The sequence below is a fragment of the Oncorhynchus tshawytscha genome, linkage group LG15, assembly GCF_018296145.1.
Source record: "Oncorhynchus tshawytscha isolate Ot180627B linkage group LG15, Otsh_v2.0, whole genome shotgun sequence".
Taxonomy (NCBI): Eukaryota; Metazoa; Chordata; class Actinopteri; order Salmoniformes; family Salmonidae; genus Oncorhynchus; species Oncorhynchus tshawytscha.
Window position 1 is genome coordinate 39,732,940 of NC_056443.1, and position 26,659 is coordinate 39,759,598.

The 26,659-nt window shown below is 43.2% G+C and overlaps 1 protein-coding gene across 1 annotated transcript in view; it reads right to left on the reverse strand.

Annotated features, from left to right (window-relative positions):
- The window catches only part of LOC112240623 (sodium/hydrogen exchanger 9B2-like), a 41,646-nt gene that overhangs the window by 10,847 nt on the left and 4,140 nt on the right, over nucleotides 1–26,659 (reverse strand). Inside the window, exons 4-10 of the mRNA XM_042297831.1 lie at nucleotides 24,761–24,817; nucleotides 24,434–24,525; nucleotides 24,292–24,326; nucleotides 24,173–24,250; nucleotides 16,344–16,519; nucleotides 15,592–15,698; nucleotides 3,441–3,590 (exon numbers count right to left, since the gene is read on the reverse strand). Coding sequence (XP_042153765.1) covers nucleotides 3,441–3,590; nucleotides 15,592–15,698; nucleotides 16,344–16,519; nucleotides 24,173–24,250; nucleotides 24,292–24,326; nucleotides 24,434–24,525; nucleotides 24,761–24,817 — 695 coding nt within the window. The remainder of the gene's footprint in view (nucleotides 1–3,440; nucleotides 3,591–15,591; nucleotides 15,699–16,343; nucleotides 16,520–24,172; nucleotides 24,251–24,291; nucleotides 24,327–24,433; nucleotides 24,526–24,760; nucleotides 24,818–26,659) is intronic.

Here is a 26,659-nt window from a genome sequence, read left to right on the forward strand (position 1 = left end):
TTATATATGATGTAGTTATATATGATGTAGTTATATATGATGATGTAATGACATTACAGCTGTAGTTATATATGATGATGTAATGACATTACAGCTGTAGTTATATATGATGTAGTTATATATGATGTAGTTATATATGATGATGTAATGACATTACAGCTGTAGTTATATATGATGTAGTTATATATGATGTAGTTATATATGATGATGTAATGACATTACAGCTGTAGTTATATATGATGTAGTTATATATGATGTAGTTATATATGATGAGGTTATATATGCTGTAGTTATATATGATGTAGTTATATATGATGTAGTTATATATGATGATGTAATGACATTACAGCTGTAGTTATATATGATGTAGTTATATATGATGTAGTTATATATGATGATGTAATGATGTTACAGCTGTAGTTATATGTGATGTAGTTATATATGATGTAGTTATATATGATGTAGTTATATATGATGTAGTTATATATGATGATGTAATGACATTACAGCTGTAGTTATATATGATGTAGTTATATATGATGATGTAATGATGTTACAGCTGTAGTTATATGTGATGTAGTTATATATGATGTGATGTAATGACATTACATATATGATGTGTTATATATGTTATATATGATGATGTAATACAGCTGTAGTTATATATGCTGTAGTTATATATGATGTAGTTATATATGATGTAGTTATATATGATGTAGTTATATATGATGATGTAATGACATTACAGCTGTAGTTATATATGATGTAGTTATATATGATGTAATGATGTTACAGCTGAGTTATATATGATGTAGTTATATATGATGATGTATTATGATGTAGTTATATATAATGACATTACATATGATGTAGTTATATATGATGATGTAATGACATTACAGCTGTAGTTATATATGATGATGTAATGACATTACAGCTGTAGTTATATATGATGTAGTTATATATGATGTAGTTATATATGATGTAGTTATATATGATGATGTAATGACATTACAGCTGTAGTTATATATGATGTAGTTATATATGATGTAGTTATATATGATGATGTAATGATGTTACAGCTGTAGCTATATATGCTGTAGTTATATATGATGTAGTTATATATGATGTAGTTATATATGATGTAGTTATATATGATGATGTAATGATGTTACAGCTGTAGTTATATATGACAGCTGTGTTATATATGATGTTATATATGATGATATGATGTATACATGATGTAGTTATATATGATGTATGTTATATATGATGAGTTATATATGAAATTATTATGCTGATAGTTATATATGATGATGTAATGACATTACAGCTGTAGTTATATATGATGTAGTTATATATGATGTAATTATTATATGATGATATAATGATGTTATACAGATGTAGTTATATATGATGATGTAATATATATGATGTAGTTATATATGATGATGTAATGATGTTACAGCTGTAGTTATATATGATGATGTTATATATGATGTAGTTATATATGATGTAGTTATATATGACATTACAGTTATATATGATGATGTAATGATATATGATGTAGTTATATATATGATGTAGTTATATATGATGATGTAATGATGTTACAGCTGTAGTTATATATGATGTAGTTATATATGATGTAGTTATATATGATGTAGTTATATATGATGATGTAATGACATTACAGCTGTAGTTATATATGATGTAGTTATATATGATGTAGTTATATATGATGATGTAATGATGTTACAGCTGTAGTTATATATGCTGTAGTTATATATGATGTAGTTATATATGATGTAGTTATATATGATGTAGTTATATATGATGATGTAATGACATTACAGCTGTAGTTATATATGATGTAGTTATATATGATGATGTAATGACATTACAGCTGTAGTTATATATGATGTAGTTATATATGATGTAGTTATATATGATGATGTAATGACATTACAGCTGTAGTTATATATGATGTAGTTATATATGATGTAGTTATATATGATGATGTAATGATGTTACAGCTGTAGTTATATGTGATGTAGTTATATATGATGTAGTTATATATGATGTAGTTATATATGATGTAGTTATATATGATGATGTAATGACATTACAGCTGTAGTTATATATGATGTAGTTATATATGATGTAGTTATATATGATGATGTAATGATGTTACAGCTGTAGTTATATATGATGTAGTTATATATGATGTAGTTATATATGATGTAGTTATATATGATGTAGTTATATATGATGATGTAATGACATTACAGTTATATATGCTGTATATATATGATGTAGTTATATATGATGTAGTTATATATGATGTAGTTATATATGATGATGTAATGACATTACAGCTGTAGTTATATATGATGTAGTTATATATGATGTAGTTATATATGATGATGTAATGATGTTACATGCTGTTATATATGTTATATATGACATTACAGTTATATATGATGTAGTTATATATGATGATGTAATGACATTACAGCTGTAGTTATATATGATGATTATATATGATGTAGTTATATATGATGATGTATGATGAGTTATTATATGATGATGTAATGATATGATGTAGTTATATATGATGTAGTTATATATGATGTTATATATGATGATGTTACAGCTGTAGTTATATATGATGTAGTTATATATGATGTAGTTATATATGATGTAATGATGTAGTTATATATGATGATGTAATGACATTACAGCTGTAGTTATATATGATGTAGTTATATATGATGTAGTTATATATGATGATGTAATGATGTTACAGCTGTAGTTATATATGCTGTAGTTATATATGATGTAGTTATATATGATGTAGTTATATATGATGTAGTTATATATGATGATGTAATGACATTACAGCTGTAGTTATATATGATGATGTAATGACATTACAGCTGTAGTTATATATGATGTAGTTATATATGATGTAGTTATATATGATGATGTAATGACATTACAGCTGTAGTTATATATGATGATGTGAGCTTGTGTGGCCTACCACGTCGTGGCTGAGCCGTTGTTGCTCCTAGACTTTTCCGCTTCACAATAACAGCACTTACAGTTGACCGGGGCAGCTCTAGCAGAGCAGAAATCTGACAAACTGACTTGTTGGAAAGGTGACATCCTATAATGGTGTCACGTTGAAAGTCACTGATCTCTTCAGCACGGGCCATTCTCCTGCTAATGTTTGTCTATGGAGATTGCATGGCTGTGTGCTCGATTTTATGCACTGGTCAGCAACGGGTGTGGCTGAAATAGCCAAATCCACTCACTTGAAGGGGTGTCGACATAGATTTAACCTTTATCTAACTAAGTCAGTTAAGAACAAGATAGGTGCTTTATAAACATGTTACAACTTCATAAAGACTCTCTAAATACTTTATAAACACACTAACCTTCTCTGCCCCCCAGCCCAGCGCAGCTAGGAAGGCCATGACCAGAGTACAGAGTCCTCCTGCTCCCGGGAAACCAGCCACTCTACTTCCGAACACAGCAAACACAGACAGACCCAGCAACATCGCACTCCTCCTCAATACCACATCCTCCTAGAGACAGAGAGAGAGAAGGAGAGAGAGGAGGGGGAGGGGGAGAGAGAGGGAAAGGAGGGAGAGAAAGAGAGAGAGGAGGGAGAGAAAAAGAGGGAGAGGGAGGGGGAGATGAGGGAGATATGTAGGATGGAGAGAGGGGATAGAGAGAGAGAGGTGAGAGAGAGGGAGATGAGGGAGATAAGGAGGATGAGAGAGAGGGGATAGAGAGAGAGAGGTGGGAGAGAGGGAGAGAGAGGGAGATGAGGGAGATATGGAGGATGAGAGAGAGGGGATAGAGAGAGGTGGGAGAGAGGGAGAGAGAGGGAGATGAGGGAGATATGGAGGATGAGAGAGAGAGAGGGGATAGAGAGAGGTGGGAGAGAGGGAGAGAGAGCGAAGGGAGAGCATGAGGGAGAGACAGAAACCATTTTTGTCAACAACAGTGGGAAGCAAGTACTCCAACTCTGTAACAGCCTGGGTCAGTACAATGTTAATGGATGAAGGGTTTACATTTGGCTCTGCACTAGGAAACAGTATAGTAGACTTAACACATCAGAAACAGTATAGTAGACTTAACACATCTGGAAACAGTATAGTAGACTTAACACATCAGGAAACAGTATAGTAGACTTAACACCATGTGCCATGTGTTCCCATGTTTTCTTGGGGCTGTTCAAAAGGGCCATGTCTTCCTAATGTTTTGGGGCTGTTCAAAAGGGCCATGCGTTCCTAATGTTTTGGGGCTGTTCAAAAGGGCCATGTGTTCCTAATGTTTTGGGGCTGTTCAAAAGGGCTGTTCCTAATGATTGATTATGTGTTCCTAATGTTTTGGGGCTGTTCAAAAGGGCCATGTGTTCCTTATGTGTTGATAATGTTTTGGGGCTGTTGTGCACCTAATGTTTTGGGGCTGTTTGTGAGTTTTGGGGCTGTCAAAAGGGTAGGCTCAAAAGGGCCATGTTATTGGGGCTGTTCAAAAGGGCCATGTGTTCCTAATGTTTTGGGGCTGTTCAAAAGGGCCATGTGTTCCTAATGTTTTGGGGCTGTTCAAAAGGATGTGTTTAATTATTGGTTAAAATGGTTCCTAATGTTTTGATCAAAAGGGCCATGTGTTCCTAATGTTTTGGGGCTGTTCAAAAGGGCCACCTAATGTTTTGGGGCTGTTCAAAACATGTGTTCCTAATGTTTTGGGGCTGTTCAAAATGGCCATGTGTTCCTAATGTTTTGGGGCTGTTTTGTGTTTTGGGGCTTTCAAAAGGGCCATGTTTTGTTTTGGGGCTTTTCAAAAGGGCCATGTGTTCCTAATGTTTTGGGGCTGTTCAAAAGGGCCAGTTCCTAATGTTTTGGGGCCAAAAGGGCCATGTTCCTAATGTTTTGGGGCATTTCAAAAGGGCCATGTTCCATGTTTTGGGGCTGTTCAAAAGGGCCATGTGTTTTTGTCAAAAGGGATGTGGTTTTGGGGCTGTTCAAAAGGGCCATGTTCCAGCTGTTCAAAAGGGCCATGTGTTCATGTGGGGCTGTTCAAAAATAGTTCCACTCAAAAGGGCCATGTGTTCCTAACTCAAAAGGGCCATGTGTTCCTAATGTTTTGGGGCTGTTCAAAAGGGCCATGTGTTCCTAATGTTTTGGGGCCTCAAAAGGGCCTCCTAATGTTTTGGGGCTGTTCAAAAGGGCCCCATGTTTTGGGGCTCAAAAGGGCCACTTCCTAAGTTCAAAAGGGCCATGTGTTCCTAACTGTTAAGGGCCATGTGTTCCTAATGTTTTGGGGCTGAAACAGTTCCTAATGTTTTAGCTTTAACACCATGTTTTGGGGCTGTCAAAAGGGCCATGTGTTCCTAATGTTTTGGGGCTGTTGCCATGGTTCCTAATGTTTTGGGGCTGTTCAAAAGGGCCATGTGTTCCTAATGTTTTCAAAAGGGGGCTGTTCAAAAATGGGCCATGTTTTGGGGCTGTCAAAAGGGCCATGTGTTCCTAATGTTTTGGGGGGCTGTTCAAAAGGGCTGTTCCAAAAGGGCCATGTGTTCCTAATGTTTTGGGGCTGTTCAAAAGGGCCATGTGTTCCTAATGTTTTGGGGCTGTTCAAAAGGGGCTAATGTTCAAAAGGGCCATGTGTTCCTAATGTTTTGGCTGTTCAAAAGGGCCATGTGTTCCTAATGATTGGGGGCTGTTCAAAAGGGCCATGTGTTCCTAATGTTTTGGGGCTGTTCAAAAGGGCCATGTGTTCCTAATGTTTTGGGGCTGTTCAAAAGGGCCATGTGTTCCTAATGTTTTGGGGCTGTTCAAAAGGGCCATGTGTTCCTAATGTTTTGGGGCTGTTCAAAAAAGGGCCTAATGTTTTGGGGCTGTTCCTAATGTTTTGGGCTGTTCAAAAGGGCCATGTGTTCCTAATGTTTTGGGGCTGTTCAAAAGGGCCATGTGTTCCTAATGTTTTGGGGCAGTTCAAAAGGGCCATGTGTTCCTAATGTTTTGGGGCTGTTCAAAAGGGCCATGTGTTCCTAATGTTTTGTTTTCAAAAGGGCCATGTCTTCCTAATGGGCTGTTCAAAAGGGCCATGTGTTCCTAATGTTTTTTCAAAAGGGCCATGGCTGTTTTGGGGCTGTTCAAAAGGGCCATGTGTTCCTAATGTTTTGGGGCTGTTCAAAAGGGCCATGTGTTCCTAATGTTTTGGGCTGTTCAAAAGGGCTGTTCCTAATGTTTTGGGGCTGTTCAAAAGGGCCATGTGTTCCTAATGTTTTGTTGGGGCTGTTCAAAAGGGCCATGTCTTCCTAATGTTTTGGGGCTGTTCAAAAGGGCCATGTGTTCCTAATGATTGGGGGCTGTTCAAAAGGGCCATGTGTTCCTAATGTGTTGTTCACCCAGTGTATTTTCCTTTTTTACAAACTTTCAAAAAGCCTTTGATTCATAAAGGTATGTTATTAAAACTCCTTCAAAGGGGTGTAGGAGGCAAAGCCTATGATTCATTTGACTGTAAACAACTGTCTTGGAAAGAAATATAGTTTATTTTACACTGAGAACACCTTTCCAATATTGAGTTGCACCTCAGAAAAGCCTCAATTCATCAGGACATGGACTCTACAAGGTGTCGAAAGCGTTCCACAGGGATGCTGGCCCATGTTGGACTTCCGGCGCCGACAGATTTTGGCCGCCTCGCTCGCGTTCCTTGGAAACTATGCAGTGTTTTGTTTTTTTACGTGTTATTTCTTACATTAGTACCCCAGGTCATCTTAGGTTTCATTACATACAGTCGAGAAGAACTACTGAATATAAGATCAGCGTCAACTCACCATCAGTACGAACAAGAATATGTTTTTCGCGACGCGGATCCTGTGTTCTGCCTTTCAACCGGGACAACGGAATGGATCCTATGCGGCGACCCAAAAAAACGACTCCGAAAAAGAGGGAAATGAGGCGTTCTTCTGGTCAGACTCCGGAGACGGGCACACCGTGCACCACTCCCTAGCATTCTTCTCGCCAATGTCCAGTCTCTTGACAACAAGGTTGATGAAATCTGAGCAAGGGTAGCATTCCAGAGGGACATCAGAGACTGTAACGTTCTTTGCTTCACGGAAACATGGCTCACTGGAGAGACGCTATCCGAGGCGGTGCAGCCAGCGGTTTTCTCCACGCATCGCGCCGACAGAAACAAACATCTTTCTGGTAAGAAGAGGGGCGGGGGCGTATGCCCTATGGCTAACGAGGCATGGTGTGATGAAAGAAACATACAGGAACTCAAATCCTTCTGTTCACCTGACTTAGAATTCCTCACAATCACATGTAGACCGCATTATCTACCAAGAGAATTCTCTTCGATTATAATCACAGCCGTATATACCCCCCCCCAAGCAGACACGTCGATGGCTCTGAACGAACTTTATTTGACTCTTTGCAAACTGGAATCCATTTATCCGGAGGTTGCATTCATTGTAGCTGGGGATTTTAACAAGGCTAATCTGAAAACAAGACTCCCTAAATTTTATCAGCATATTGATTGCGCAACCAGGGGTGGAAAAACCTTGGATCATTGTTACTCTAACTTCCGCGACGCATATAAGGCCCTACCGCGCCCTCCTTTCGGAAAAGCTGACCACGACTCCATTTTGTTGATCCCTGCCTACAGACAGAAACTAAAACAAGAGGCTCCCACGCTGAGGTCTGTCCAACGCTGGTCCGACCAAGCTGACTCCACACTCCAAGACTGCTTCCATCACGTGGACTGAGAGATGTTTCGTATTGCGTCAGATAACAATATTGACGAATACGCTGATTCGGTGTGCGAGTTCATTAGAACGTGCGTTGAAGATGTCGTTCCCATAGCAACAATTAAAACATTCCCTAACCAGAAACCGTGGATTGATGGCAGCATTCGCGTGAAACTGAAAGCGCGAACCACTGCTTTTAATCAGGGCAAGGTGACTGGTAACATGAGCGAACACAAACAGTGCAGCTATTCCCTCCGCAAGGCTATCAAACAAGCTAAGCGTCAGTACAGAGACAAAGTAGAATCTCAATTCAACGGCTCAGACACAAGAGGCATGTGGCAGGGACTACAGTCAATCACGGACTACAAGAAGAAATCCAGCCCAGTCACGGACCAGGATGTCTTGCTCCCAGGCAGACTAAATAACTTTTTTGCCCGCTTTGAGGACAATACAGTGCCACTGACACGGCCTGCAACGAAAACATGCGGACTCTCCTTCACTGCAGCCGAGGTGAGTAAGACATTTAAACGTGTTAACCCTCGCAAGGCTGCAGGCCCAGACGGCATCCCCAGCCGCGCCCTCAGAGCATGCGCAGACCAGCTGGCCGGTGTGTTTACGGACATATTCAATCAATCCCTATACCAGTGTACTGTTCCCACATGCTTCAAGAGGGCCACCATTGTTCCTGTTCCCAAGAAAGCTAAGGTAACTGAGCTAAACGACTACCGCCCCGTAGCACTCACTTCCGTCATCATGAAGTGCTTTGAGAGACTAGTCAAGGACCATATCACCTCCACCCTACCTGACACCCTAGACCCACTCCAATTTGCTTACCGCCCAAATAGGTCCACAGACGATGCAATCTCAACCACACTGCACACTGCCCTAACCCATCTGGACAAGAGGAATACCTATGTGAGAATGCTGTTCATCGACTACAGCTCGGCATTCAACACCATAGTACCCTCCAAGCTCGTCATCAAGCTCGAGACCCTGGGTCTCGACCCCGCCCTGTGCAACTGGGTACTGGACTTCCTGACGGGCCGCCCCCAGGTGGTGAGGGTAGGCAACAACATCTCCACCCCGCTGATCCTCAACACTGGGGCTCCACAAGGGTGCGTTCTGAGCCCTCTCCTGTACTCCCTGTTCACCCACGACTGCGTGGCCACGCACGCGTCCAACTCAATCATCAAGTTTGCGGACGACACAACAGTGGTAGGATTTGATTGATTACCAACAACGACGAGACGGCCTACAGGGAGGAGGTGAAGGCCCTCGGAGTGTGGTGTCAGGAAAATAACCTCACACTCAACGTCAACAAAACTAAGGAGATGATTGTGGACTTCAGGAAACAGCAGAGGGAACACCCCCCAATCCACATCGATGGAACAGTAGTGGAGAGGATAGCAAGTTTTAAGTTCCTCAGCATACACATCACAGACAAACTGAATTGGTCCACTCACACAGACAGCATCGTGAAGAAGGCGCAGCAGCGCCTCTTCAACCTCAGGAGGCTGAAGAAATTCGGCTTGTCACCAAAAGCACTCACAAACTTCTACAGATGCACAATCGAGAGCATCCTGGCGGGCTGTATCACCGCCTGGTACGGCAACTGCTCCGCCCACAACCGTAAGGCTCTCCAGAGGGTAGTGAGGTCTGCACAACGCATCACCGGGGGCAAACTACCTGCCCTCCAGGACACCTACACCACCCGATGTTACAGGAAGGCCATAAAGATCATCAAGGACATCAACCACCCGAGCCACTGCCTGTTCACCCCGCTATCATCCAGAAGGCGAGGTCAGTACAGGTGCATCAAAGCTGGGACCGAGAGACTGAAAAACAGCTTCTATCTCAAGGCCATCAGACTGTTAAACAGCCACCACTAACATTGAGTGGCTGCTGCCAACACACTGACACTGACACTGACTCAACTCCAGCCACTTTAATAATGGGAATTGATGGGAAATGATGTAAATATATCACTAGCCACTTTAAACAATGCTACCTTATATAATGTTACTTACCCTACATTATTCATCTCATATGCAAACGTATATACTGTACTCTATATCATCGACTGCATCCTTATGTAATACATGTATCACTAGCCACTTTAACTATGCCACTTTGTTTACATACTCATCTAATATGTATATACTGTACTCGATATCATCTACTGTATCTTGCCTATGCTGCTCTGTACCATCACTCATTCATATATCCTTATGTACATATTCTTTATCCCCTTACACTGTGTATAAGACAGTAGTTTTGGAATTGTTAGTTAGATTACTTGTTGGTTATTACTGCATTGTCGGAACTAGAAGCACAAGCATTTCGCTACACTCATATTAACATCTGCTAACCATGTGTATGTGACAAATAAAATTTGATTTGATTTGATGTTGACTCCAATACTTCCCACAGTTGTCAAGTTGAATGGATGTCCTTTGGGTGGTGGACCATTCTTGATTCAAGTGTTTTTTCAGTGTGAAAAACCAAGCAGCATTGCAGTTCTTGACTCAAACCGGTGCTCCTCGCACCTAAACCATACCCTGTTCAAAGGCACTTAAATATTTTGTCTTGTCCATTCACTCTCTGAATGACACACGTACACAATCCATGTCTCAATTGCCTCAAGGCTTAAAAATCCTTATTTAACCCGTCTCCTCCCCTTCATCTACACTGATTGAAGTGGATTTAACAAGTGACATCAATAAGGGATGGAAAGAGCCTGTGTTCTTAGTGTTTAGTATACTCAGGTAATCTCACAAGGTAACCTTGTCCCCAACAGAACAAGATTACAACAAAGCCTGTCCTTGCTTGAACATAGTTTTTTTTCCATATGAGTGGATAGTCCTTATAACAAAGTCATCTTTTCAGAAAGAGTGAAAGAGGAGAGAGGAAAGTAAATACCATTTCACCACCACTACAGAAACAACCTTGAAACACACCACCAAACATACGTACCTTGGTCCGACTATAAGCTCATCTGGGCAGTTTGCCATAAAGTCTCTAAGGCTGTGTTTCCATTTCTATTGACCAATCACATCAGATCTTTTATTCACATCAGATCTTTTCACATCTAGACCTTTTTTCAGAGCTGATCTGATTGGTCAAAAGATCAGAATGGGTCTGCCTGTGTAAACACAGCCTTACAGATAAAGCATGCAGACCAGATCATATTTCGCAACCAGAAAGATCCTGTAGAAATTGAAACCACCAATTAAAAAATTGGCTCAAATTATTTGTCTCCAAACCTTCTTAAATGGAATTTCAAATATACACCTCTTGGCCAGTTTATTAGGTACACCGCCCCGTTCACGAAAATGGATGGCTCCTACAGAGAGTGAGTCACGTGGCCATGGCTTGCTATATAAAGCCAGCAGACAGGCATCAAGACATTCAGTTACTGTTCCATTGAACGTTAGAATGGGCGAAACCAGTGACCTAGGTGACTTTGAGCGAGGAATAATCGTCATTGCTAGGCGCGCCACATCCATTATCACAGAAAACGACCACCTGGGCTTTTCACGCACAACAGTGTCTAAGGTTTTTTACTGAGAATGGTGTGACAAACAAAACACATCCAGTCAGCGGCAGTCCTGTGGGTGAAAACAGCTCGTTAATGAGAGAGGTCAAAGGAGAATGGCAAGAATGGTGTAAGCTAACAGGCGGCAACAAACAGACAGAGAAAGGCTCAGTACAACAGTGGTGTGCAGAACGACATTTGACCGGTAGTGTATGTTGAATAGTCACGAATCCTGTTGTGTTATGCTGATGGCAGAGTCAAGGTTTGGCGTAAGTAGCACAAGTCCATGGCTCAGTAGGCCCTGGCTCAGTAATTATAGGTCTACCACTGAGACTGGCTCAGTAACTATGGGTCTACCACTGAGACTGGCTCAGTAACTATAGGTCTACCACTGAGACTGGCTCAGTAACTATAGGTCTACCACTGAGACTGGCTCAGTAACTATAGGTCTACCACTGAGACTGGCTGAGTAACTATAGGTCTACCACTGAGACTGGCTCAGTAACTATAGGTCTACCACTGAGACTGGCTCAGTAACTATAGGTCTACCACTGAGACTGGCTCAGTAACTATAGGTCTACCACTGAGACTGGCTCAGTAACTATAGGCCTACCACTGAGACTGGCTCAGTAACTATAGGTCTACCACTGACACTGGCTCGGTAACTATAGGTCTACCACTGAGACTGGCTCAGTAACTATAGGTCTACCACTGAGAATGGCTCTATAGCTATAGGTCTACCATTGAGACTGGCTCTAACAGGAAGTTATAGGCCTACCACTGAGACTGGCTCTATAGCTATAGGTCTACCACTGAGATTGGCTCTATAGCTATAGGTCTACCACTGAGACTGGCTCTATAGCTGTAGGCCTACCACTGAGACTGGCTCTATAGCTATAGGCCTACCACTGAGACTGGCTCTATAGCTATAGGTCTACCACTGAGACTGGCTCTATAGCTATAGGCCTACCACTGAGACTGACTCTATCGCTATAGGCCTACCACTGAGACTGGCTCTATAGCTATATGTCTATCACTGAGACTGGCTCCAACAGCTGTAGGCCTACCACTGAGACTGACTCTATCGCTATAGGTCTACCACTGAGACTGGCTCAGTAACTATAGGTCTACCACTGAGAATGGCTCTATAGCTATAGGTCTACCACTATATGTCTATAGCTATATGTCTATCACTGAGACTGGCTCTAATAGCTATAGGTCTACCATTGAGACTGGCTCTAACAGGAAGTTATAGGCCTACCACTGAGACTGGCTCTATAGCTATAGGTCTACCACTGAGATTGGCTCTATAGCTATAGGTCTACCACTGAGACTGGCTCTATAGCTGTAGGCCTACCACTGAGACTGGCTCTATAGCTATAGGCCTACCACTAGATGTCTATAGCTATATGTCTATCACTGAGACTGGCTCTAACAGCTATAGGTCAACCACTGAGACTGGCTCTATAGCTATAGGCCTACCACTGAGACTGACTCTATCGCTATAGGCCTACCACTGAGACTGGCTCTATAGCTATATGTCTATCACTGAGACTGGCTCCAACAGCTGTAGGCCTACCACTGAGACTGGCTCTATAGCTATATGTCTATCACTGAGACTGGCTCCAACAGCTGTAGGCCTACCACTGAGACTGACTCTATCGCTATAGGCCTACCACTGAGACTGACTCTATCACTATAGGCCTACCACTGAGACTGGCTCTATAGCTATATGTCTATCACTGAGACTGGCTCTAACAGTTATAGGTCTACCACTGAGACTGGCTCTAACAGGAAGTTATAGGCCTACCACTAAGACTGGCCCTAACAGGAAGTTATAGGCCTACTACTGAGACTGGCTCTGCAGATACAGTATAGGTCTACCACTGAGACTGGCTCTAACAGCTGTAGGCCTACCACTGAGACTGGCTCTATAGCTATAGGCCTACCACTATATGTCTATAGCTATATGTCTATCACTGAGACTGGCTCTAACAGCTGTAGGCCTACCACTGAGACTGGCTCTAACAGCTGTAGGCCTACCACTGAGACTGGCTCTATAGCTATAGGCCTACCACTATATGTCTATAGCTATATGTCTATCACTGAGACTGGCTCTAACAGCTGTAGGTCTACCATTGAGACTGGCTCTGTAGATACAGTGTAAGCCTACCACTGAGACTGCCTCTAATAGCTATAGGTCTACCACTATATGTCTATAGCTATATGTCTATCACTGAGACTGGCTCTAACAGCTGTAGGCCTACCACTGAGACTGGCTCTATAGCTATAGGTCTACCCCTGAGGCTGGCTCTAACAGCTATAGGTCAACCACTGAGATTGGCTCTATAGCTATAGGCCTACCACTGAGACTGGCTCTATAGCTATAGGCCTACCACTGAGACTGGCTCTATAGCTATAGGCCTACCACTGAGACTGACTCTATCGCTATAGGCCTACCACTGAGACTGGCTCTATAGCTATATGTCTATCACTGAGACTGGCTCCAACAGCTGTAGGCCGACCACTGAGACTGACTCTATCGCTATAGGCCTACCACTGAGACTGGCTCTATAGCTATATGTCTATCACTGAGACTGGCTCCAACAGCTGTAGGCCGACCACTGAGACTGACTCTATCGCTATAGGCCTACCACTGAGACTGACTCTATCGCTATAGGCCTACCACTGAGACTGGCTCTATAGCTATAGGTATACCACTGAGACTGGCTCTATAGCTATAGGTCTACCACTGAGACTGGCTCTAACAGCTATAGGTCTACCACTGAGACTGGCTCTATAGCTATAGGTCTACCACTGAGACTGGCTCTATAGCTTTATCACTGAGACTGGATCTATAGCTATAGGTCTACCACTGAGACTGGCTCTATAGCTTTATCACTGAGACTGGATCTATAGCTATAGGTCTACCACTGAGATCCCGTTAACGGGATCAATATGACAACAGCCAGTGGAAGTGCAGGGCGCCAAATTCAAACAACAGAAATCTCATAATTAAATGTCCTCAAACATACAAGTATCTTATACTATTTTAAAGGAAATCTTGTTGTTAATCTTACCACAGTGTCCGATTTCAAAACGGCTTTACAGCGAAAGCACACCAAATTATTATGTTAGGTCACCGCCAAGTCACAGAAAAATACAGGCATTTTTCCAGCCAAAGAGGAGTCACAAAAAGCACAAATAGAGATAAAATGAATCACTAACCTTTGATGATCTTCATCAGATGACACTCATAGGACTTCATGTTACACAATACATGTATGTTTTGTTTGATAAAGTGCACATTTATATCCAAAAATCTCATTTTACATTGGCGCGTTATGTTCAGTAGTTCCAAAACATGCAGTGATTTTGCCGAGAGCAAATTCATTTACAGAAATACTCATAATAAACATTGATAAAAGATACAACTATTATACATGGAACTTTAGATAAACTTCTCCTTAATGCAACCGCTGTGTCAGATTTACAAAAAACTTTACGGAAAAGGAAACCAGGCAATAATCTGAGTACAGCGCTCAGAGACCAAAACAGCCAAAGAGATATCGGCCATGTTGTGGAGTCAACATTAGTCAGAAATAGCATTATAAATATTCACTTACCTTTGATGATCTTCATCAGAATACACTCCCAGGAATCCCAGTTCCACAATAAATGTTGGATTTGTTCGATAAAGTTGATCATTTATGTCCAAATATCTCATTTTGTTAGTGCGTTCAGCCCTGTAATCCAAATTCATGACGCACAAGGAGACGAAAAGTCAAAAAGTTCCGTTACGGTCCGAAACATGGCAAAGTATAGAATCAATCTTTCTGATGTTTTTAACATAAATCTTCAATAATGTTCCAACCGTTCCAACCGTGGTCAGCTCATGGCTCTCTGGCAGACACCTGACTCATTCCCCTCTCAATTGCCCCCACCTCACAGAAGAAGCATCAAACAAGGTTCTAAAGACTGTTGACATCTAGTGGAAGCCGTAGGAAGTGCAAGATGACCAACATCTCACAGTTTCTTCAATAGGGGATGAGTTGAAAACCTACAACTTTTTCTTCCAATCTACTCAATACTGCCCCCTATAACAAGGCCTATCACTGAGACTGGCTTTATAGCTAGAATTTGTGTCATGAAACGTAAATCCATGTGAATGGAAGGTGTGTATTAACTGATAATGTAAATGAGTGTAGCACAGACCCACCTACCCACCCGCACTCTCAAAACCCACACATCCACAGACAGAGAGAGACAGACAACGTGAGGTTCTTACCTGGTCTCTGCTGGGGAAAAAACGGAGGAAAAATCCAAGAATGATTCCGATGATTGTTCCTCCTCCCACCTCCAGCACCCCCCGACCCAGATTATACCAACTAGAACCTGTGGTGGGAGACAGTTAGGTTATACCAACTAAAACCTGTAGGGGGAGACAGACTGGTTATACCAACTAAAACCTGTAGGGGGAGACACAGGTTATACCAACTAAAACCTGTAGGGGGAGACAGACTGGTTATACCAACTAAAACCTGTAGGGGGAGACAGACTGGTTATACCAACTAAAACCTGGATGTTATATTACTGTGTTTAGGGGTCAGATGTAACCTGGATGTTATACTACTGTGTTTAGTGGTCAGATGTAACCTGGATGTTATACTACTGTGTTCAGTGGTCAGATGTAACCTGGATGTTATACTACTGTGTTTAGTGGTCAGATGTAACCTGGATGTTATACTACTGTGTTTAGTGGTCAGATGTAACCTGGATGTTATACTACTGTGTTTAGTGGTCAGATGTAACCTGGATGTTATACTACTGTGTTTAGTGGTCAGATGTAACCTGGATGTTAAACTACTGTGTTTAGTGGTCAGATGTAACCTGGATGTTATACTACTGCGTTTAATGGTCAGATGTACCCTGGATGCTTCCAGGTGGCAATAGGAAGTCAGCCTGGTGTGAAAGACGGATTGTTCTGTCTAATTGGCGGGTCGCTTCTGCTGAGAACCCTGTGGTCACATGTTCACTTACCTGAGGCGAAGGCCACGCCCAGACAGGTGGTGAACCCTGTGATGGCCAGGATGTCATCAAAACTCCCAGCAGCCATCAGCAGAGTAGGGATTCCCTTCTCCACGCCGTAGCCATCCTTCTGGAGTAGCAACATGGAGGGCACCACCACCGCTGGGGATACAGCACTTAGAACAAATCTAGAGACAGAGAGAGTGAGAGAGAGAGAGAGAGAGAGAGAAGGGGGAGGGAGAGAGAGAGACAGAGAGAGAGAGAGAAAAAGAGAGAGAAAAAGAGAGAAAAGGGGGAGAGAGAGAGAGAGAGAGAGAGAGGAGAGATAGAGAGAGGGAGAGAGAGGGAGAAAGAGAGGGAGAAAGAGAGAGAGAGAGAGAGAGAGAGAGAGAGAGAGAGAGAGAGAGAGAGAGAGAGAGAGAGAGAGAGACAGAGAGAGAGAGAGAGAGAGAGAGAGAGAGAGAGAGAGAGAGACAGAGAGAGAGAGAGAGAGAGACAGAGAGAGAGAGAGAGAGACAGAGAGAGAGAGAGAGAGAGAGAGAGAGAGAGAGAGAGAGAGAGAGACAGAGAGAGAGAGAGAGACAGAGAGAGAGAGAGAGAGAGAGAGAGAGAGAGAGAGAGAGAGGGGAGAGAGAGGGAGAAAGAGAGAGAGAGAGAGAGACAGAGAGAGAGACAGAGAGAGAGAGAGAGAGAGAGACAGAGAGAGAGAGAGAGAGAGAGAGAGACAGAGAGAGAGAGAGAGAGACAGAGAGAGAGAGAGAGAGAGACAGAGAGAGACAGAGAGAGAGAGAGAGAGACAGAGAGAGAGAGAGAGAGAGAGAGACAGAGAGAGAGACAGAGAGAGACAGAGAGAGAGACAGAGAGACAGAGAGAGCGAGAGAGACAGAGAGAGAGAGAGAGACAGAGAGAGCGAGAGAGACAGAGAGAGAGACAGAGAGAGAGAGAGAGAGAGAGAGACAGAGAGAGAGAGAGAGAGAGAGAGAGAGAGCGAGAGAGACAGAGAGAGAGACAGGTCACAGAGTTCATGAATCATTGAATGTTGGATTGGATTGCGTGGCTTTCTCCTCTAGGAGGAAACAGATGTTATGTATGAGTCCTACATTGATATGTTGAATCCAAAACAGGTTTATATGAAATGTGAAATGTGTGAAATGGTATAGTGGAGATGGACCCTCTGGTTGCCCTCTAGGTTACAGAGAGCTGGTAGTCCCATCCACCACACTACCAGGTGGGTGGTATAGAGGAGATGGACCCTCTGGTTGCCCTCTAGGTTACAGAGAGCTGGTAGTCCCATCCACCACACTACCAGGTGTGTGGTATAGAGGAGATGGACCCACTGGTTGTCCTCTAGGTTACAGAGAGCTGGTAGTCCCATCCACCACACTATCAGGTGGGTGGTATAGAGGAGATGGACCCTCTGGTTGCCCTCTAGGTTACAGAGAGCTGGTAGTCCCATCCACCAAAATACCAGGTGGGTGGTATAGAGGAGACGGACCCACTGGTTGCCCTCTAGGTTACAGAGAGCTGGTAGTCCCATCCACCACACTACCAGGTGTGAAACAGGGAAGGTACTCAGGGCTATGCTAATTTGGTATAGAGCAGACCTAACTCACTCTATTAAATAGTCAAAACAGGAACATTTTACATCTGGCTAGAAATGAAAAATGTCCTCCTGTGTGCTACCTATATCCTATACCTATATCCTATACCTATATCCTATACCTATATCCCCCCACTAGAATCCCCTTTAATGAAGACAGCTTCTCCATCCTGGAGGGGGAAATCAATCATTTCCAGGCCCAGGGACATGTACTAGTCTGTGGTGACCTAAATGCCAGAACTGGACAAGAACCTGACACGCTCAGCACACAGGGGGACAAACAGCTACCTGGAAGTGACATCATTCCCTCCCCCATATGCCCCCCTACACACCTATGACAACATAACCAACAAAAACGGGTCACAACTCCCGCAGCTCTGTCGGACGCTGGGTATGTAAAGTTGAAGTCGGAAGTTTACATATCAAATCAAATCCAAATCAAATCAAATTTTATTTGTCACATACACATGGTTAGCAGATGTTAATGCGAGTGTAGCGAAATGCTTGTGCTTCTAGTTCCGACAATGCAGTAATAACGAACAAGTAATCTAACTAACAATTCCAAAAAAACTACTGTCTTATACACAGTGTAAGGGGATAAAGAATATGTACATAAGGATATATGAATGAGTGATGGTACAGAGCAGCATAGGCAAGATACAGTAGATGATATTGAGTACAGTATATACATATGAGATGAGTATGTAAACCAAGTGGCATAGTTAAAGTGGCTAGTGATACATGTATTACATAAGGATGCAGTCGATGATATAGAGTACAGTATCAACGTATGCATATGAGATGAATAATGTAGGGTAAGTAACATTATATAGGTAGCATTGTTTAAAGTGGCTAGTGATATATTTACATCATTTCCCATCAATTCCCATGATTAAAGTGGCTGGAGTAGAGTCAGTGTCATTGACAGTGTGTTGGCAGTAGCCACTCAATGTTATTGGTGGCTGTTTAACAGTCTGATGGCCTTGAGATAGAAGCTGTTTTTCAGTCTCTCGGTCCCAGCTTTGATGCACCTGTACTGACCTCGCCTTCTGGATGACAGCGGGGTGAACAGGCAGTGGCTCGGGTGGTTGATGTCCTTGATGATCTTTATGGCCTTCCTGTAGCATCGGGTGGTGTAGGTGTCCTGGAGGGCAGGTAGTTTGCCCCCGGTGATGCGTTGTGCAGACCTCACTACCCTCTGGAGAGCCTTACGGTTGAGGGCGGTGCAGTTGCCATACCAGGCGGTGATACAGCGCGCCAGGATGCTCTCGATTGTGCATCTGTAGAAGTTTGTGAGTGCTTTTGGTGACAAGCCAAATTTCTTCAGCCTCCTGAGGTTGAAGAGGCGCTGCTGCGCCTTCCTCACGATGCTGTCTGTGTGAGTGGACCAGTTCAGTTTGTCTGTGATGTGTATGCCGAGGAACTTAAAACTTGCTACCCTCTCCACTACTGTTCCATCGATGTGGATGGGGGTGTTCCCTCTGCTGTTTCCTGAAGTCCACAATCATCTCCTTAGTTTTGTTGACGTTGAGTGTGAGGTTATTTTCCTGACACCACACTCCGAGGGCCCTCACCTCCTCCCTGTAGGCCGTCTCGTCGTTGTTGGTAATCAAGCCTACCACTGTTGTGTCGTCCGCAAACTTGATGATTGAGTTGGAGGCGTGCATGGCCACGCAGTCGTGGGTGAACAGGGAGTACAGGAGAGGGCTCAGAACGCACCCTTGTGGGGCCCCAGTGTTGAGGATCAGCGGGGAGGAGATGTTGTTGCCTACCCTCACCACCTGGGGGCGGCCCGTCAGGAAGTCCAGTACCCAGTTGCACAGGGCGGGGTCGAGACCCAGGGTCTCGAGCTTGATGACGAGCTTGGAGGGTACTATGGTGTTGAATGCCGAGCTGTAGTCGATGAACAGCATTCTCACATAGGTATTCCTCTTGTCCAGATGGGTTAGGGCAGTGTGCAGTGTGGTTGAGATTGCATCGTCTGTGGACCTATTTGGGCGGTAAGCAAATTGGAGTGGGTCAAGGGTGTCAGGTAGGGTGGAGGTGATATGGTCCTTGACTAGTCTCTCAAAGCACTTCATGATGACGGATGTGAGTGCTACGGGGCGGTAGTCGTTTAGCTCAGTTACCTTAGCTTTCTTGGAACAGGAACAATGGTGGCCCTCTTGAAGCATGTGGGAACAGCAGACTGGTATAGGGATTGATTGATTGATTGAATATGTCCGTAAACACACCGGCCAGCTGGTCTGCGCATGCTCTGAGGGCGCGGCTGGGGATGCCGTCTGGGCCTGCAGCCTTGCGAGGGTTAACACGTTTAAATGTCTTACTCACTTCGGCTGCAGTGAAGGAGAGACCGCATGTTTTCATTGCAGGCCGTGTTAGTGGCACTGTATTGTCCTCAAAGCGGGCAAAAAAGTTATTTAGTCTGCCTGGGAGCAAGACATCCTGGTCCGTGACGTGACTGACTGGGCTGACTGGGCTGGGCTGGGTTTCTTCCTGTAGTCCGTGATTGACTGTAGACCCTGCCACATGCCTCTTGTGTCTGAGCCGTTGAATTGAGATTCTACTTTGTCTCTGTACTGGCGCTTAGCTTGTTTGATAGCCTTGCGGAGGGAATAGCTGCACTGTATGTATTCAGTCATGTTACCAGACACCTTGCCCTGATTAAAAGCAGTGGTTCGCGCCTTCAGTTTCACACGAATGCTGCCATCAATCCACGGTTTCTGGTTAGGGAATGTTTTAATCGTTGCTATGGGAACGACATCTTCAACGCACGTTCTAATGAACTCGCACACCGTATCAGCGTATTCGTCAATGTTGTTGTCTGACGCAATACGAAACATCTCCCAGTCCACGTGATGGAAGCAGTCTTGGAGTGTGGAGTCAGCTTGGTCGGACCAGCGACCAGCAACCATACACACTCTGCCTCAGAGGATAAGTTCATTAGAGTTACCAGCCTCAGAAATTGCAGCCCAAATAAATGCTTCATTGAGTTCAAGTAACAGACATGTGAATCAGGCCTTCATAGTCGAATTGCTGCAAAGAATTGCTGCAAAGAAACCACTACTCAGTCCAAATTTGCGATTTTTGGTTCTAAGCGCTGTGTCTTTGTGAGATGCAGAGTAGGTGAACGGATGACCTCTGCATGTGTGGTTCCCACCGTGAAGCATGGAGGAGGAGGTGTGATGGTACTTTGCTGGTGACACTGTCAGTGATTTATTTCTAATTCAAGGCACACTTAACCAGCATGGCTACCACAGCATTCTGCAGCGATAAGCCATCCCATTTGGTTTGCGCTTAGTGGGACTATCATTTTCATTTCAACAGGACAATGACCCAACACACCTCCAGGCTGTGTAAAGGCTATTTGACCAAGAAGGAGAGTGATGGAGTGCTGCATCAGATGACCTGGCCTCCACAATCACCCGAACTCAACCCAATTGAGATGGTCTGGGATGAGTTGGACCGCAAAGTGAAGGAAAAGCAGCCAACAAGTGCTCAGCATATGTGGGAATTCCTTCAAGACTATTGAAAAAGCATTCCAGGTGAAGCTGGTTGAGAGAATGCTAGGAGTGTGCAAAGCTTTCATCAAGGCAAAGCGTGGCTATTTAAAATATATATATATTTTGGATTTGTTTACCACTTTTTTGGTTACTACATTATTCTTTATGTGTTATTTCATAGTTGTGATGATCACAATGTATAAAATATAACAAATATAGAAAAACCCTGGAACGAGTCCGAACGTTTGATTTGCACTGTATATACAGTCACGTTATGACTTGTCCCTGATCCACAAAGCCTTTCCACTGTAAGTCACATGAATCACACTTTAGCCTTAACAACTCACCTGCACACAATGTTCACCTTAACACGAATCATTATTCATCGACACAGACACAGTCTACTCTAAACCAACTCAATATACAGATATAGGATCATAATTTCATCCAGCAGGAAAATTCTCATTCAGCAACAGGAAATGTGAATTATTGTGTGGATTATAAATTCTGTAGGGGTTGATACATTATTTGTTAGGGCAAATCAGGTCTGATATTTCAAAGTGGAAATTACAAAGTTTAGAAGCCTTTTTAAACCTCAAATACACGTTTGCATTTCCTGCTGGGAAAATTCTCTGCAACAAGAGTGATCAAATTAAGGTGCTACATCTGTATATGCCTTTTTGTAAATAAGTTAAACATAGCGGGTTTCTGTGCAGTTAGTTACAGTCTGTCAGTCTGGATGTTCAAGTCTCTGAAATTAGGTTGGAGTCATTAAAACTTATTTTTCAACCACTCCACAAATGTCTTGTTACTAAACTATAGTTGCGACAAGTCGGTTATGAGATCTACTTTGTACATGACACAGATTATTTCACTTACAATTCACTATATCACAATTCTAGTGGGTCAGAAGTTTACATACACTAAGTTGACTTCCTTGAAACAGCTTGGAAAATTACAGAAAATTATGTGATGGCTTTAGAAGCTTCTGATAGGCTAATTGACATGATTTGAGTCAATTGGAGGTGTCCCTGTGGGTGTATTTCAAGGCCTACCTTCCATCTCAGTGCCTCTTTGATTGACGGCATGGGAAAATCTAAAGAAATCAGCCAAGACCTCAGAAAAATAATTGTAGACCTCCACAAGTCTGGTTCATCCTTGGGAGCAATTTCCAAATGCCTGAAGGTACCACGTTCATCTGTACAAACAATAGTATGCCAGTATAAACACCATGGGACCACACAGCCGTCATACCACTCAGGAAGGAGAAGCGTTCTGTCTCCTAGAGATGAACGTACTTTGGTGCGAAAAGTGCAAATCAATCCCAGAACAACAACAAAGGACCTTGTGAAGATGCTGGAGTAAACAGGTACAGAAGTATCTATAGCCACAGTAAAACGAGTCCTATATCGACATAACCTGAAAGGCTGCTCAGCAAGGAAGAAGCCACTGCTCCAAAACCACCATAAAAAAGCCAGACTACGGTTTGCAACTGCACATGTGCAACTGCACATGAGGACAAAGATTGTACTTTTTGGAGAAATGTCCTCTGGTCTGATGAAACAAAAATAGAACTGTTTGGCCATAATGACCATCGTTATGTTTGGAGGATAAAGGGGGAGACTTGCAAGCCGAAGAACACCATCCCAACTGTGAAGCACGGGGGTGGCAGCATCATGTTGTGGGGGTGCTTTGCTGCAGGAGGAACTGGTGCACTTCACAAAATAGAGGGCATCATGAGGCAGGAAAATGATGTGGATATATTGAAGCAACATCTCAAGATATCAGTCAGGAAGTTAAAGCGTGGTCGCAGATGGGTCTTCCAAATGGACAATGACCCCAAGCATACTTCCAAAGTTGTGGTAAAATGGCTTAAGGACAACAAAGTCAAGGTATTGGAGTGGCCATCACAAAGCCCTGACCTCAATCCTATTGCAGAACTGAAAAAGTGTGTGCGAGCAAGGAGGCCTACAAACCTGACCTGTTACACAAGCTCTGTCAGGAGGAATGGGCCAAAATTAACCCAACTTATTGTGGGAAGATTGTGGAAGGCTCCCCGAAACGTTTGACCCAAGTTAAACAATTTAAAGGCAATGCAATATTTTCATCTTCCCTATCAAATCTAAAAATGTCAAGAAAATGAACAACAATGACAAATGGTTTGATGAAGAATGCAAAAACCTAAGAAAGAAATTGAGAAACCTGTCCAACCAAAAACATAGAGACCCAGAAAACCTGAAACTACGCCTTCACTATGGTGAATCACTAAAACAATACAGAAATACACTACGGAAAAAGAAGGAACAGCACGTCAGAAATCAGCTCAATGCAATTGAAGAATCCATAGACTCTAACCACTTCTGGGAAAATTAGAAAACACTAAACAAACAACAACATGAAGAATTATGTATCCAAAATGGAGATGTATGGGTAAACCACTTCTCCAATCTTGTTGGCTCTATAACAAAGAACAAATAGCAAAAACATATACATGATCAAATACTAATCTTCGACTCAAATATTAAAGACTTCCAGAACTTTTTGCACATCGTTACAACGATGTATGTCGACATAATATACGATTTGAAATGTCTCTATTCTTTTTGAAATTTTGTGAGTGTAAAATTTACTGTTCATTTATTTATTGTTTATTTCCCTTTTGTTTATTATCTATTTCACTTGCTTTGGCAACGTAAACATTTCCCATGAGGTAACACTGTGTTGAGGTGTGAGTTTACCCCAGTATGAATCCCCAGACCCAGGGCAAGCCCATCAGGAAGTGAGACATCACAGCTACTGTTGATGCCTCCACCCAGGGCAAGCCCACAGGAAGTGAAACATCACCTAACTGTAACACAGTCGCACACACACCGCCTTGAGTCTGTGGAGAGCCTGTTGAACACATACACCTTCAGCTGTAAAAACCCATAGAGAAAACTAACTAACTAACTAACTAACTAACTAACTGACTAACTAACTAACTGACTGACTGTCTGTACCGAAGGGTTGAGGCCCAGTCCAGCACGGGTCAGTATGATGGCCAGAGCGATGTTCCTCAGAGCTGCTGACCAGGTCTGCTCAATGTGGACCGCTTGAGTCTGCGGAGAGCCTGTTGAACACATACACCTTCAGCTGTAAAAACCGAAAACTAACGCAGCACCAGACCTGCCAGCAACATACCTGTCCAGCACGGGTCACACACACACACACACACACACACACACACACACACACACACACACACACACACACACACACACACACACACACACACACACACACACACACACACACACACACACACACACACACACACACACACACACACACAGCATCAGTTACAAACGGGACGTTTATCAGGATGAAACCTGCAGGTAACATGCCTGAGTGACACACAAGTTTAGTACATCAGTTTAGTCGACCTGTGTGGCTGAGTTGGCAAGAGCTGCAAACACCAGTGTCTGCTGGGGCAATGATCATATTGTCCTCACCCATCTACACACAATACCTCATAATGACAAAACTGAGCTCCGCCTGTGGTAAACATGATTTGGAAAGGCACACACCTGTCTATACAAGGTCCCATAGTTGACAGTGCATGTCAGAGAAAAAAACCAAGCCATGAGGTGGTAGGAATTGTCTGTAGAGCTCTGAGACAGGATTGTGTCGAGGCACAGATCTGGGGAAAGGTATCAAAAATGTTCTGCAGCATTGAAGGTTCAGGAACACAGGGGCCTCCAACATTCTAAAATGGAAGAAGTTTGGAACCACCAAGACTATTCCTAGAGCTGGCCGCCCAGCCAAACTGAGCAATCGGAGGAGAAGGGCCTTTGTCAGGGATGTGACCAATAACCCGATGGTCACTCTGACAGAGCTCCAGAGTTCCTCTGTAGATGGGCGAACCTTCCAGAAGGACAACCATCTCTGCAGCACTCCACCAATCAGGCCTTTATGGTAGAGAGGCCAGACGGAAGCCACTCCTCAGTAAAAGGCACATGACAGCCTGCTTGGAGTTTGCCAAAAGGCACCTAAAGGACTCTCAGACCATGAGAAACAAGATTCTCTGGTCTGATGAAACCAAGATGAATCCCTTTGGCCTGAATGCCAAGCGTCAACTCTGGAGGAAACCTGGTACCATCCCTACGGTGAAGCATGGTGGTGGCAGCATCATGCTGTGGGGATGTATTTCAGCGACAGGGACTGGGAGACTAGTCAGGATCGAGGGAAAGATGAACGGAGCAAAGTACAGAGAGATCCTTGATGAAAACCTGCTCCTGAGCGCTCAGGACCTCAGACTGGGGCAAAGGTTCAACTTCCAACAGGACAATGACCCTAAGCACACAGCCAAGACAACGCAGGAGTGGCTTCGGGACAAGTCTCTGAATGTCCTTGAGTGGCCCAGTCAGAGCCCAGCATTGAACCCAATCTAACATCTCTGGAGAGACCTGGAAATAGCCGTGCAGCAAAGCTCCGCATCCAACCTGACAGAGCTTGAGAAGATCTGCAGAGAAGAATGGGAGAAACTCCCCAAATACAGGTGTCCCAAGCTTGTAGAATCATACCCAACAAGACTCAAGGCTGTAATCGCGGCCAAAGTTGCTTCAACAAAGTACTGAGTAAAGGGTCTGAATACTTATGTAAATGTGACATTTTTAAACAGTCCCATTCTCCCGGTAAGTCAAAACAGTCCCATTCTCCAGGTAAGTCAAAACAGTCCCATTCTCCAGGTAAGTCAAAACAGTCCCATTCTCCAGGTAAGTCAAAACAGTCCCATTCTCCAGGTAAGTCAAAACAGTCCCATTCTCCAGGTAAGTCAAAACAGTCCCATTCTCCAGGTAAGTCAAAACAGTCCCATTCTCCAGGTAAGTCAAAACAGTCCCATTCTCCAGGTAAGTCAAAACAGTCCCATTCTTCAGGTAAGTCAAAACAGTCCCATTCTTCAGGTAAGTCAAAACAGTCCCATTCTTAAGGTAAGTCAAAACAGTCCCATTCTTCCAGTCAAAACAGTCCAATTCTTCAAGTCAAAACAGTCCCATTCTTCCTGTAAGTCAAAACAGTCCCATTCTTCAAGTCAAAACAGTCCCATTCGTCATGTTAGTCAAAACAGTCCCGTTCTTCAAGTCAAAACAGTCCCATTCTCCATGTCAGTCAAAACAGTCCCATTCTTCAAGTCAAAACAGTCCCATTCGTCATGTTAGTCAAAACAGTCCCGTTCTTCAAGTCAA